Consider the following 14,820-nt stretch of genomic DNA (forward strand, 5'->3'; position numbering starts at 1 on the left):
CCATTTGTGTGTTCCGAGTGCTGGCTGCTGGCGTACTTCAGGCAGAGATAGCAGACGTGTGATCCAGAGCCGATGTGGCTTTTCTGTGCGGAGGGAAGGCAGGATCTGGAAATGGCCCTGGGACGGGAACTGCAGGATGTCATGGGAACTGACCCATGGAGGAGGCTGCTTTCCTGCGGCAAACAGAGCTTTGCTGGGCTGCCCAGAGGCAGAGGAACTCACTCAAGGACATTGGCTGTGGGTATTTCGATCCCTGCTGCACCCTAGGGCTGGTTCATAGCCTGGCAAGATGCCTCCTGCAGCCTGGGGGGGCTGGACCTGCTGGGGATGCTGAGCAGGCCTTGCCTGCGGGATGCTGGTGGATGTCCTGGCTCTTCCCTCCATCCCTCTGTCAGTTACAAAGCCAGATCCCACCACATTAAGTCCCAGCTTTGGGTGTTGTGCCATAGTGGAGCTCTTTGGGATTTCAGCAGCTTTCCTTCCCACTTTGGAGACCAGAGGTTGTTTCTCAGCTGTCAAGCTGCAGGTGCTCCATAGTGGACAATGGCCACAGCAGAGGTTTCAGAGCAACCTTTTCTGGCTGTGTGCTGAGTCCCACAGTGGAATTTTGCCTCATTTTAATTTCTGGTGGATTCTAGATCAGCAAAAATCATTAAAATTAACATTATCAGTGGCTAAACCATGTCTTTTGGGTATCCAGCTCTTGGCAGCCCTGGCTCCAGTTGGGGTGTGCATCACAGCTTGGGCCAGCATTCCATGGCTGCCAGTCCTTGGCCAGCAATGGAGGGGAGAGCAAACCCTTGGCTAAGAGAAACTGTAAAACTCAGTTGTTCCTGAGATAATTAGTATGTTGGGAAAGTGACAGGAAAGAGAATCCAGCAAAGCCAAGGTCAGTGGCTGCTAATTAAGAATCAGCACCTTGTGTCAGCCTGAGCTGTGGCTTGGAATTGAAACGGACCCCGGGAGAGACCCAGGAAGATAAAGGTGATGGAGTTACCCAGATAGCAGCTAGTGGGAATTGAGCAGGGGTTTAAAGTTTCATTCCAGCCTGGCTGATAAAAGGGGCTAAATGAGAGAAAATAGTGGGGGAAGGCACGTGCTTTGCTTCCAGGAGGGATTTTTTTGCCTCTGCAGCTGCAGGAGCATTGCAGACATAGCAGGATCTCAGGAAGGGTAAAGAAGTAATGGAAATGACTTCTTTTTTTAACCAAAGCTCCTCTGGCTCTTTTTGAGGCTCTCTGGGAAGGTCAGGACAGTGTATTGGTCCCAGTCTTGTGGAAAGGTGGGAGAGATGGAGCCACTGGGTGCTGTTTGAACCTTGGTTAAGCTCTCAGTGCACAGGTGTCTATATGAAGAATGAAATGGAGCTAAGTGCCTCTCTCTCTCCCAGCCAGCTGCTGGCAGGGAATGGGACCTCAGTGTCCCCTCTCCTGAGCCTGGGTTGGTCACGGCCATGGTGCTTGGGAGCTGTGTTTTGGGAATGGCAAGGACAGGACCTAGGCCTCTGCATGACAGCTCTGGGATGCTCCTGGTGCCCTTGCCAGGAACAGGTTAGCTCTGGTAGGGTCGTGACAAATGAAGGAGTATTTCTTAGTGAAAGGTTATTACCAAGCAGATGATTTTGTTCTAGGGGAAGGCAGTTTAGAAAAAGGGGCCTTTGGTTGTGGAACTGAATGTGTGTGTCAACGTTTCTCTGTCTCCTGCATGGGAAACAGTGAGCGCTTTAATGCATCTGATTTACACGGTGCCTATTCCCCTTCGTCCAGGTGAATGGTACAGGGTGGGAGGAGATGGACCTTTCCAGCAGCCAGCACAGCGAGGAGCTGGGCAGGAGCCCAGAGCTGCTTTTCCCATTAGCAGTGCAGTGAACAGAAGCTGAATATATATTAGCGTTAAAATCTGCATGGCATTTCTCCTGCATTAACACTGGCTACAGCACACCGAATACCACACCACGCAGTGGAGTCTCGGCAGAATGCATGGGGACCTGTGTGATGCTCTCTGCTCAGTTAATGCTGCTGCTGAAGCAGACGTGGAGCTGGGGCTGAAGGGCTGGTTTTAGTTCAGGTCTTGTAATTCAGCAGCCTGGCCTGAAGCACAGGGCAGCTGTCAGCATGTGGCCTGCTCCTGCTCACCCCTTCCGTTGCTCTGCAGCCCAGGGGATTAGAAGCTCACATGGGATTTGGTTGTGTGCACATCAGGCCCCAAATCTGTGCTGTAGCAGTGCTGTTTATTTCCATGAGTACTAAGGAAATGGGACACTTGAGTATCTCGATGCATATTATAGGCTTGATTCTCAGCCATTAACTGTGGGGCACAGCTCGTGACATCCGAGCATGCCCTTGGTTTGCAACCAATCAGTTAGACATCAAATACAGCCACATTTAACAGCAAACATAATGTTTCACCCACAAAAATGGAAACTAGATGATGTTAAGGTCCTTTCCAACCTTGACCATCCTAAAACATGAGGCTGATAAAAGACCCAGCTGGAAACCAGCACTGATGGAGAAGCAAATGTGGTGCAGGTCTGAAATGAATCATTTTGGGGGTCGGTTTTGAATAGCTTTTTGTGGTGCAAAAAATTGTGACTTTCCAGAGATTTCTTTTTCCTCTCCTCTAAGAGGCTGGAACAGGAGGGAAGTGGGGCTGGGAGCAGCTCAGCATGGGACAGCCAGGATCGCCCGCAGCTCCTCCGCTCTGTCCTGTGTCTCATAAAGCTGGAGAAGGGGAGGCTGCCTGCTCTGCTGAACAAAGCGTGTGTCAGTGCGTGGTGACCCACCATGGGCTTTGCTTTCCAGGATTTCTTGACTGACCTGATGATGTCTGAAGTTGATCGCTGTGGTGAGAATGAGCATCTCATTTTCAGGGAGAACACACTGGCCACCAAAGCAATCGAAGAATACCTGAAGCTGGTGGGGCAGAAATACTTGCAAGATGCCTTAGGTACGTACAGAGCATTGGCAAGGCTCACCCAGAGAAGGTTGCAGGGCACTCTGTGGTGGAGCCTTGATACCTGTCAGAGGGTTTCACTGGTAGCAGGGTCCAAGCCAGGGGCACAGCTGTGACCCAACAAGCAGCTCTCTGCTCCCAGGTGAAGGTCACCACTGAGTTAGTGCTTCAGTCCACTTTCAAAGGAGATAAATTGGTATGTGAAGGCACTATTCTGCCTTCCACGGCTTCTGTCTCAGCGCAGTCAGTGTCACAGCAGCTGATTGAACCTTTCCCCTGATGGCACCCCCGGACCAGAGACACTCTCTCAGTTCCTTGCAGCGCTGGAGAGTCAGATGCAATCTCCCAAGTCCCGGTGATGAGGTTGTCATGTCCCAGATGACGCTGGGAACAGCCCTCCTGGTGGTTGGGTTTGAAGTGCTGGCGATGTTCATGGCTCCAAAAATATTTCTCTTGATGCAAATGAAAATAATTAGAGCTTCTGCTTCTGGGCAGGTCAGGAGGGAATTGCTGTGTTGCTGTTTGGAGCCAGCATAGCATGAGGATGGGGAGAGGCTGCCTTTGAAGCATGATGTCTGAGCCTCAGCCGAAGGCAGCTAGATCAGATCCACATCTTAGCAGGAGGCTGAACAGAGCTCCCAGTGAAGTGTTAATTTTTCAGGATGTTGGGTTCCTACCAGTGGATTTGTGTAATTTTAGCAAGGAGCAAAGAAGCATAAATACTTTATTAAGATAATAACAATAATGACAGCATCGGGAAGGGGAGATCGTGGAGTTGAACCAACACATAGCCCACAAGAACAGGAAAAGGAATAGTATTTATTTCTGCCTTGTAATGCTTTCTGGTTGAAGGCAAGTCTGTAAGTAGATTACCTCATACGAGTTCTAAGCAGCCAGGGAAGGGATTAATGAAGGCACAGAGTGCTGAAACATTCCCCTTTCAGGGCTCCATGCAAATGCTGCCAAGCCAGCTCTAGCTAGTGCAGGTGGAGCCTTGGGTTCCTGCTTGCTGGTCAGAGCACTGGTCCTGTGTAAGACCTTTTATCAGTGAAGTGATTCATCTGTGTGTCACCAGGTAACACAATACAGCACAAGGTAACACAATAAAGGATAGTGTTTTCCTTTAAACCATGAAGCACAAGCAAGTAATAGGGTCGGATGATAACAGCAGGCATCACCTGCAGGCGAGCAGAGAGGCTCCAGAGCTCCCTGGCAGAGCTGAAAATACATTGGAGAGGCTCTCCAGTGTGTAATTAAAATCTGTTTTGGCAATAGGGGAGGAATGCAGACGAGAGTGAGCCAAAACCAGGAGTATGGGAAAATCCAAGATGGTCAGGAATGAGAAGATGAGCAAACCAACTGGAATTAGAAGAAAACTGAAGCAAGCCTTTCTCCAGAACATCACCTGGCTCTGCAGATCCCCTAGATATTGCCTTCTAATCCCCATTACCCATCCCCAGCCACCACTGTGTGCTAACTGGGATGGGTGACTGCCACCCCCAAGCTGGACACTGATCCAAGCAGTGGGAACATCACCAGCCCGGGCAGCAGGGATCTGTCACCCAGGGTGAAAGGCGGCACGAGAGTGAGGAGCTCCAAAGCAGCCCCATGGTGTGACCCTCCACGGTGTGAAGAGCAGCCAGGCACAAACAGGAGTGCAGGGAAGCTCAGAGAAATGTTTTAATTCAATTTCATGTGATGTTCAGCTCAAAATAAACCCAGTAAATGGTTCCTTTCCTTTAATTACCCATTTCTCCTGTGAATCACGGCGGCTTGTCCATGCCAGGGCACAGGCTGCACTAGCAGCCATCCTACAAATAATTACAGAACTTGCCAGCATACTTCCTACTGGATTTGCCCAAGGGAGCGTCTCTGGAACCTGTGTAATGGGGGCTCAGGGCAGGCTGAGGAAGCGGGTGTTTTGGCAGCTCAGTTCTGATGCAATAGCCCATAGCCACAGAAGCAGAGCTGCCAGCTGGGTGAGAGGGATGGAATGTGCTCATTGGGAAAATGGGTGCCTTTCTGCAGGGTGCACCTGGGTCTGGTGAGGGATCCTGAGAGCTGGTGGGGCACAGCCTGCCCTGGGAGCCACCACCAGCTCTTGTGCCCACTTCTGTTCAGGCAGCGTGGTGAGGTGCAGGGTAACTGCTGGGCTGCTTGGGCTTGTGAACAGACTTGCTTGCAGGCTGCATCTCTCGTGTCTCTAGAACCCATCACCAACTGTCTGTTTTACAGGGGAATTTATCAAGGCACTGTATGAATCAGATGAGAATTGCGAGGTGGATCCCAGTAAGTGTTCATCTTCAGACCTTCCTGAACATCAGAGCAACCTGAAAATGTGCTGTGAGCTGGCCTTCTGCAAGATCATCAACTCCTACTGGTCAGTATCCTGTGAGCATTGCTCCCCTCCACATGCCCTTGGCTAGCACAGAGCTGATGCAGCTGCAGGGACAGGGTGGCAGCAGCCCATGCTCAGGCTGTAGGTACCCATCCCTTAGCTGTGCTGATGGGCAGCTTGTTAGAGAGCTTTGGAGAGAGAGCTGCAGGGCCCTGCTCACATCCTGTGGTGCATAAGGGAGCAGGAGCAAGGGTGAGGATGGCCAGGGGGTGAGACAGCAGCTCCTGCTCAAAGTATGGAGTATCTGCTCTATGAGTGCAACTGCCTCACTGATTCTCCATCAGGCTTGTTTTCAGTGGGTGTTGAAGGGTTACTGGTGCACAGACATGGGGACAGGGCAGTGGAGTCAAGGAACATGAAGTGCCTTTGCAAGTGTGGCCAATTCAGAGAGGGACTTGATGCCAACTGCGTGAAAATCTGGAATAAAGGGCAGAAATGCATGGCCTGGGTCTCTTACCCATGTAGTGATTCAGTCTGGATCAGACTGATGCACTCTGCCTGTCTCAGATGAAGTTCTGAGATCCTCTCTGCCGCACGGAAGCTGCACCAGCACAGGGAGCTTTTGTTTAGGCAGATGTTCTCTTGTTGCAGAGTGCTGGAGCCCAGGAGGATGCTGCTGTTCCTCTTGGTTTGCTCTCTGGCTCAGCATCCTGCATTCCTCTGTTAACCCCTCTGTCTCCCAGCCCCGGGGTGCTTGCTGAGGCAGAGGTGGGGAGCCCATTGCCTCCTTGGCCCAAGGCCTGGTATGCGTTTGAGGCATTTCCTGGTTGTTTATTCTCAGGGTAAAGGTTCTTGCAACCAGTTGGGGCAGGCCCGAATATGCAAAATTGATTGGAGTAAGGTGGCTGTATCCTGTTGTGGAGGAGGCTGTCAGGCTCATGGTGTGACCTGTGCTCAGCCCTGGGGGCTGGCAGCCAGGACTCCCTGGGTCTGTTAGAGATGCTGCCTGCAAAGATGGCCTGAAAGGGGGTTTGTGGCTCTCTTTACTTGGAGAAATAAAAGGCTTTGCTTTCTGCTGCTTCCTAACGTACCTGATCTATATGGGAGAATGATCACTTTGTTTTATTGCTGGGTTTGCAGCCTTCCTGCTTCAGAGTCTGGGCTTAGTTTGTATTAACGTGTTTAGTAACAACACTGTTGTTGCAGAACATCAACTCAGGATAATATTGGAGGAAGGAAGTCTTTGATAATAAGGATTTCTCATTTTCTCTCCTGTCCCAGCTGTTCTGTCGAGGTCTGAAAGCTCATGATCTGCAATCTCCCAGGATTGTGAGTGCAGGCCCAGGAAGGGAATTGCTTTTCCTGATCCTGTTCAGGGACAAAACAAGCAGTGGGAGGCTCATTCAGACAAATAAGCAAAGGGCAGATTTCTTTACAGGTATCCTATACCTTGTCCTGGGCTGATTAATAACTGACTCAGGAATGGTGTTTGCCTGTTCTCCCAGGAGGGATTCACTGCTTTCGGCCACCAGCGGATTACAGTTGTTTGAATGGATGTCTTCCTAAAAATACCCACAGCAGCACTAAAAGGTCACTCTAAAAATAGGCTTGGAAAGTGACCTAAGGAGAGTCAGGAACGCACGGGAAGTTTGTTCCTCCAGTCCTGCCTTTCCAAGGAAGGCTAAAGCAGCTGCTCTGAGTGGTTCCCCCTCGCTCCTTTGTGCTCCGTGGTTCTTAGAGATTAATAGGGCTGATGAGTGCTCAGGATTGGCCAAGGTATCCTGAGAGCTAACGATCCTGCTTTAAATAGAGTGCCAGAGTGTGCATGCTCATCTGCAGAGAGAGCCAGAGAGAGGAAAGAGGTTTACAATAACTGAAAATTGTTATAATTATGACATAATTTGGCCATCTGGGAAGTTTCAGTGTAAGCAGAATTGCAGCATGCGGGAGCTCATCACTGGGAAGTTGGGTGATGAATTACGGGCCCCTTTGTCACACGGAGCTGGGAGCTGAGCTCCATCCGCTTTGGCACAGTTGAAGGTTTGTGGTCTCCATTGCTGGTGAGCAGAGCTCAGGGGCTGCGTGCAGCCGGTGCGTGCATTGCGAGGGGCTGCTTCGCCGTGACGGTACAACCTGTCCTGATCAGTCAAGCCTTAAATTGCTTAAAGGATTCTTCTGTTTCTGGGCAAAACCCATGAAGTAGAAGGGCTTTGTCCAATTGTGTGGATCAAATCAAAGACAGAGGAGAATTTATCCAGCCGGAGACGTTGGCTAATGTTATTTATAAAGCACAGGGTAAAAGCTCATGGATGTGAAAGCATGAAGCCAACACAGAGCAGAAGCTGAACGCAATGGAAGCGTTTCCAAGCGCTTCCATGGAGTGTCACCACCCATGTCAGGTCGGATTGAAACCTGGAAACCTGGAGCGCAGCTGCATGGGCCTTTCCATGTGTGGTAGGATGCCCTGGGTGGGATTAACAGCAGCATCCCCAGACCTGAGGTGGGGTTTGCAGCTGAAATGAGGGGTGAGGGCTCTGCTTGCTGAGTGTGGGTGTTCCTGGCTCAGAGGATGGCTGCAGAGCCAGAGGCCACGGGTGCTGGGCACAGGGTACCCACAAACCCCATAAGTCTCTGCAGTGGGGCCAGGAGCAGTCAGTTGGGCTCGATGGAATGAGTGTCCACAGTCCTGGGGAGCAGAGGCCGGAGGATGGGGAGTGCTGGCAGCAGGAGGAATGACCTTGTAGTTTCCTGGAGGCCTGGCAGCGCTGTGTTTTGGAGCCTCCCAGCTGGCTCTTGCTGGACAGTGGATGGTGTCTCTGGCCATGCAGCTCCCAAGCTTTTCCCTTCTGCAGTCAGTCCGGGCAGGCCAGTGAGAACCAAGCTCATGTTGGTTTGCTTTTCCCAGGTAGTCCCTGCACCAAAACTGGGAAACCATCCTCCAAGATGGCTGTTTGTTAAGGAGATTTATGGTCAAAAATGGAATCTGACCCCGCTTCAGCCTGGTTTTGTACCATCCAGCTCTGGTTCTGAAACAGAGGCGGTGGTTGCTGGCCAGGGCAGCCTCCAGCAGGTGGGGAGCTGAGTACCAGGGACCCAGGGGACCAAGGGCAGCGCGGTGGGACCCGCTGCCAGCCTGCTCCCGGCAGTGGGAGTATCCAGCTGAATAAATAACACATGCTGGGAACAGGATAAGGTGGGAGCAGGGAGCTGGGGAGGGCTGGACAGAAACAGGCAGCAAGTTATTCAGTGATAAGGGCTGCTGCAGCTACCGGCTGCTGGAGCCAGGGGAATTCTGGTATCCAGGAAAGCCAGGCTGAGTCTGTGCAGCTACAAGGCTGGAGGAACTCCAGTGGGGCTCCATGTCTGTACTGGTCACAGCAGGATTTGATCCATGTGCTTGAACAGGAGTATTACAACCTGCACAGCCGCTCTGGTGACCCCGGTTCCACGGATGTTCCTGCTGAGGGATCCCTGATGCTGTGTTTCTTCAGGAGACACAATCCCCCTTGGTGGCTGAGCTTCCCCTCTTTCAGAGCACCCTGAGACACAACCAACTGGCTTGGGATGAGCTGCTTCGCACAGGTTGTCTCGTATCTCCATCTTCCCAGTTGTCCAGGGTTTTACCACCCAGCACAAACAGACAGTGTTCATTAGTCTGATGAAAGCTGCTTCTCCTACAACATTATGGAGCAGCTTTGCTTTGTCCTGTGTGACTTGAGTGTCCTGAGGGACACTCTGCAGAAAACAAGGACAGGGCTGTGACCGATGCGGGTGGTGCTGCTGTGCCTCAGCAGGGTGAGAGGGCTCTACCGCTGTATGGCTCTGGGTGTCGTACCCCACAGTGATACACACCATATGTAGTTACTGCTGTGTGGCAGTTTGAGCACCCTGGCCTTGAACTTGCCATCCCTGCAATGTCCTCCTCTCGTTCCAGTGTCTTCCCAAGGGAGCTCAAGGAAGTTTTTGCCTCATGGAGACAAGAATGCAGCAACCGTGGCCGCCCAGACATCAGCGAGCGACTGATCAGTGCCTCCCTGTTCCTGCGGTTCCTGTGCCCGGCCATCATGTCCCCGTCCCTCTTCAGCCTCCTGCAGGAGTACCCGGACGACCGCACTGCTCGCACTTTGACCCTCATTGCCAAGGTCACCCAGAACCTCGCCAACTTTGCCAAGTAAGCCGGGAGCCGGGTGTGCAGGCAGAGCCTGGCGCCAGGCCCGCACTGCCTGCTCCTTGCCTCGATGGAAGGGGTCTGGTTGTTTCCTGTTGGCTGTTTCCCCCACGTCTCTCTGGGACCCATTCCCTCACTGCAGGGTCAGGGAGATCACTGAAGTTTCCAAAACAGGACGTGTTTTATGAGCAGGAAAAGGAGCTGTTCTGAGCACACAGAGGAGCCAGCGGGCTGGCAGCAGGACACCCCAGCACAGCCAGGCACGTTGTCCTGGCATGGCATGGTTGGCCTCTCGGAGGCACCAGCAGGGCCAGAACCCCAACAGCAGCTTGTTGCTCAGGAGCTGGTCTTTCCCTCCTGTAAGCTCTAGGACCCTCCCTGCTATTCAAATGCAGTTGCCTGAACTGGGAGGGTATGAAAGGAGAAGGGAACACTATCCGTTTCCAACTAAATCCTATCAGTTTCTAACTAAACCCATTGGTTTGGTGGAAACAAAGCGAGAGATTTCTGAGAATCTTTCCACTGGCTGCAGCTCTGAGCTCCTTACCCTGAGCTCTGATAACAAAATGATGAGCTTTCCGAAACATGAATGGACAGTTTCTGTCTAAAGCTTCTTAGATTTGGAATCCAGCTTAGTACACACGCTCGCCGTCAGGAGCGTGCAGGCATGCAGACGCAGATGGAAGATGTACAAGTGTGTTACACTTGATGACAGCAATTCTCTGGATTCCTGACCAATCCCTAACTAAAGGGTTTTCAGATTCTCAGCACTTTGCAGGAAAGACTCTTTTAACTAAGCTGACATTAGTCAGTCGAAGTGATGGAGCTGAGGTGGGCCGCAGCTGGCGCACAGCCGAGCCTCGGATTCGCTGGCACTGGCACAGCACCAGCTACTGCTGGTACATTTGAACCACGAGGCCCTCCCTGTTGTGCTCTAAATAAGACATCTAACCCAAAGGGGGTCTGGGGGAGTGCTCGGGGGCAGAGGAGGTTGCAGGAAGCCAGAGGGGACACATGGGCTGGCCCAGCTGCAGGTACAGCTCTCCACGGTGATCCCAGAGCCATTGTGCTGGGGCAGCAGTGGCTGGGGTTAGCTCCAGTGCTTGTGGAAGAGCAGGGAGAGTGCAGGATTCCTGCCACCATCATGGGCTTCAGTCAGTTGATGGTGCTTGGTATTATGATTTATTTCCAGTGACAGGTCCTATTTCTGGAGGCTGTGCCCTGACCCAGCAGTAAGATACACACCATTACCAACAACAGCTTTGTTTCTCTAGCTTTCACCTTTATTTCTGCTGTGGAGATCCCACGCTGATGAGGACATATCTGGGTTAGGCTGGAGTTAATTTTGGTTCCATGATCAGTGAGGTGTACCAGGTGCCTGCTCAGCAACCCAGGCATCCCAAAGGCTTTGAAAGATTCAGGTGGGAGAGGAAGGTTCTGGCATCCTCACCTCACATGTTGTTGGCTGTACCTCTGCTTACAGGATTTAGCTGAAATCACTGTTGCTGTCTTGATAGGTTTGGCAGCAAAGAGGAATACATGTCCTTTATGAACCAGTTCCTGGAGCACGAATGGACTAACATGCAGAGGTTTCTCCTGGAGATTTCCAACCCCGAAACCATCTCAAACACCGCTGGCTTTGAAGGCTACATTGACCTTGGCCGGGAACTGTCCACTTTGCACTCGCTACTCTGGGAAGTCATTTCTCAACTGGAGCAGGTATCCAGGGGGATCACAGGGGCAGCCCTTGGCTTCTATAGCCACATGTGCTGGGACATCCCATAGCCTCAGTCGTGGGGGTAAATGATGGAGAAAATGAATGTTGTGTATTAAATGTGATTCACTGAAGAGACTGCAGCAAAGACCATGGCTCTCTAGTGAAACCACAGATGTTGGCAGTAATTCTGCTCTCTTTTTGCCTAGAGCACTGCAACAAAGCTTGGGCCTCTGCCTCGGATCCTGAGGGATGTCAACTCTGCGCTCAGTAACCCGGCCTGCGTGCAGGTCTCGGTCATGGCCGATCACACCGCATCCACACCCAGTGCTGGCAACAGCATCTCTGCGGGGCTCCAGAAAATGGTGATAGAGAATGACTTATCTGGGTAAGAGCATGAAGGGCCTGGCCACGTACCAGGGAAATGCTGAATGGTCATCCACTGCCAAAACCTGAGCACCTGCGGGGACTGGTGGGGCAGGGTGTATGTGGAGGTGTCTGATCCATTCACTAAGCTTTCTGATCACAGAACTGGTACTGGCCCTAGTTCAGCTCTGAATCCGGACAGAGCAGTGAGCAGGAGTGCAAGGACACAGCTCCATGCTGGGTTCCTTGAGAGCCAAAGCTGGGATGTGGTCTGGGAAATAAGAACTTGGTATTTCTGTTCTCAGCTCTTGGCATGTGGCTGCAGAAGCAAAATGTTCATCCTTTGAGGACCTAAGGGCTTGTCTGCACTGACCTCGAAGTGGTCAGTGTTGCCATTAAGTTCATTGGGTCACTGAGTATGCAAGATGTATAGGATTTGCCTTACCCATTTTTGTAAGACATAAGGGTATGTGCTGAATTCACTGAGATCCAAACCTCGACATTTCTTTAACAGTTGCAAAGCTGTAGAGGCCTGACAGAGACATTCCAGTCTACTCTGTCTAGTTTTATAACACTGGGTGTTTTTAATGATGAGCAGTGATTCACAGACATAGTCACCTAACATACGTTCTGGGCTCATTATATAAGGAGTTTCATTCATGGAGAAGATGACTGTTGCAAACCTGTAATGTTTCTGTTTGTGGAAAATGAAATGGAGCCCACACAAATTGAAAGACTGAGCTGGTAAAATAGTTTGTAAGTGGAAACTCCATAATATTTAACAGTTTAATTAGGAATGAAAGGCAGCAATGGCACTGGACTGGCTCTAATCAGAGCTTTCATCTCTAATGCTTCCCAGCATGAGGTGCAATTATTTAAATCTAATGCTATGGAGGATGTCTGACAACATGCTTTCACCCAAATACTTGCTTACAGTGCACCATCTTTGATCAGTGTATATTCACATTAGTCTACTGCAAAGCTCTTTCTTCCTATCCCCAAGAAAATCAATATTGCATGAATGTATGTTGCAGCAGGAGGTCTGGGTGCATAACCTTCAGTTGCTGGGCTGTAGCTCTGCTGTTGGAGCTCTCTCTCTTGATCCTTGAAGGCGTGGTGTGGATCAGGCTCCCGTGGTGTTCCGTGCTCTCTGATTTGGCCAGTGTGCCCTCAGGAGCTGACTGCCTGGGTAAAGAGCAGGGCACACGAGAGCAGCACAGGTACAGCCAGCTGGGAGCAGAAGGGGTGACTGACACATGATGATGATGAGCAGGTCCAGCTGGGGAGCCCTACACAGTGCAGTGCTCCCCACGCATACACCCACCCCTGGCTCCCCTGCCTGCTCCTGCCTGCTCCCGTGGGGCTGCCCAGGGCTCCCCCCCATTCCCCTGCTCCCCCTGCACTGTCTCTGCATCCCAGGGGCTGGGTTTTGGCCCCGTCCCACAGAGCTGTGCCACGCTGATTGCTTCTGAGTGATTTGGGGTTTTCCTGCTCCGGTGCAGCATTCACAACTCTTCTTTTTTGTTTTGTTTTCCTTTCCTCTTCCTTACGCACTGACTTCCCCGCAGTCTGATAGATTTCACACGGTTACCATCTCCAACCCCTGAAAACAAGGACTTGTTTTTTGTCACAAGGTCTGCTGGGGCCCAGCCCTCGCCTGCCCGAAGCTCCAGTTACTCAGAGGCCAATGAGCCCGACGTACAGATGTCTAATGGCAGCAAGAGTTTGTCCATGGTGGACTTGCAGGACAATCGGCTCTTGGACAGTGGGGCCAGCGCGCCTGGCACGGCTGACTCCCTCAATGACAGTCAGTCATCCCTGGGGCAGTTGCAGGGCGTATGGACCACACGGACTCAGCAGAACAGCGTCACGGGCATGGCCACGGTGCGCCGGGTGGGCCAGACCCCGACCACGCCGAGCGGCGAGAGCGCGCCGGGCCGGCCGCAGCTGCTGGCCCCGCTCTCCTTCCAGAACCCCGTCTATCAGATGGCAGCGGGGCTGCCGCTGTCCCCGCGCGGCCTGGGCGACTCGGGCTCCGAGTGCCACAGCTCGCTCAGCTCCCACAGCAACAGCGAGGAGCTGACGGCCAACAAGCACGGCTTCGCCGCGCCCGCCGCCGGCGAGGACTTCGCGCGCCGCACCGGGGAGCTGGCCCGCAGGCAGCTCTCGCTGACCGAGAAGGGCGGGCAGCCCACGGTGCCGCGGCAGAACAGCGCGGGGCCGCAGCGCCGGATAGACCAGCCCCCGCCGCCGCCGCCGCCCGCCACCCGCGGCCGCACGCCGCCCTCCCTGCTGAGCACCGTCCAGTACCCGCGGCCCTCGAGCGGCACCGTCATGTCCTCCTCACCCGACTGGCCCGGCAGCGGCGCCCGCCTCCGGCAGCAGTCGTCCTCCTCCAAGGGTGACAGCCCCGAGATGAAGCAGCGCACGATGCACAAGCAGGTGAGTGTGGGGCTGGACGAGCTCCGAGTGATGAAGGGGTCAGGTAGGATCAGAGCGTGGACTTGGAGAAGAGGGTGACCAAGGGGGGATTGCTGCAGTGGGAGGGGATGTCACTGTGGCTCCGAGTGACCGCATCAGTGCCAGCCCCGTGGTGGCATTGCATGTGGAGGTACCTGGCTCTTGCACCCAGCTTGGCCTGAGACAGAGGATGGGGACACAGATCGGTGTTCGCTCCCTGTGCTGGTGTGTGACTGCCACAGAGCAGTAGGTGGCAGAGACACAAGGGCAGTGGCAGCCGTGCCTCTGTCCTGCGCTACCATCTCGTCACTGCTTTGCCTCTCCATGCCCAGGCTCTCATCCCATGCCATAGTCAACCCCGCGCCATCACCCAGACTTGGACCAGGCCCTAATCTCTTGTCATTAGGAGTGTCCCTGCTGCTGCTCCTGTCCCAGCGAAGCCAGAGCACTCCTGGACATTCCTGTTTCTTTGCTCTGTGGTACCTTCCTGTAAATCCATCTGGGGAGGTGAGAGAGCAGGAAGGAAGGAGTGTGCTCCCCACCGAGTGATGCTCCTGCCACGTGCTGGTCTGCACAGAAACAAATTCACTCTTCATGGTGCTAAACCAGAAAGCAGTAGGTCACAGACCCAGGCCCCTCTGGTGTTCCTGGCAAGGATAAATTGGTTTTCTAGGACTCATTCATTCTACATTTCACAAGTAACCTTATAGCAAACTAACCCCATAGGGCCTCTCAGTGCCTAAAGCAAGAGTGCCACAAACCCAGAGGATGTGGACAACAGGAGCTCGCTGCATCTCAGCCCAGGCACAGTATTAAGGCACC

General features: G+C 52.8%; 1 protein-coding gene across 1 annotated transcript in view; it reads left to right on the forward strand.

Moving 5' to 3' along the window:
* DAB2IP (DAB2 interacting protein) overlaps positions 1–14,820 on the forward strand; it is a gene marked incomplete at its 5' end in the record, with an annotated part of 175,249 nt that overhangs the window by 151,277 nt on the left and 9,152 nt on the right. The window contains 6 exons of the mRNA XM_080630700.1: positions 2,802–2,946; positions 5,188–5,332; positions 9,225–9,461; positions 10,976–11,177; positions 11,382–11,560; positions 13,107–13,980. Of these exons, the coding sequence (XP_080486826.1) occupies positions 2,802–2,946; positions 5,188–5,332; positions 9,225–9,461; positions 10,976–11,177; positions 11,382–11,560; positions 13,107–13,980 (1,782 nt within the window). The remainder of the gene's footprint in view (positions 1–2,801; positions 2,947–5,187; positions 5,333–9,224; positions 9,462–10,975; positions 11,178–11,381; positions 11,561–13,106; positions 13,981–14,820) is intronic.

This window comes from Psittacula echo (genome assembly GCF_963264785.1).
Source record: "Psittacula echo genome assembly, chromosome: 16".
Lineage (NCBI taxonomy): Eukaryota > Metazoa > Chordata > Aves > Psittaciformes > Psittacidae > Psittacula > Psittacula echo.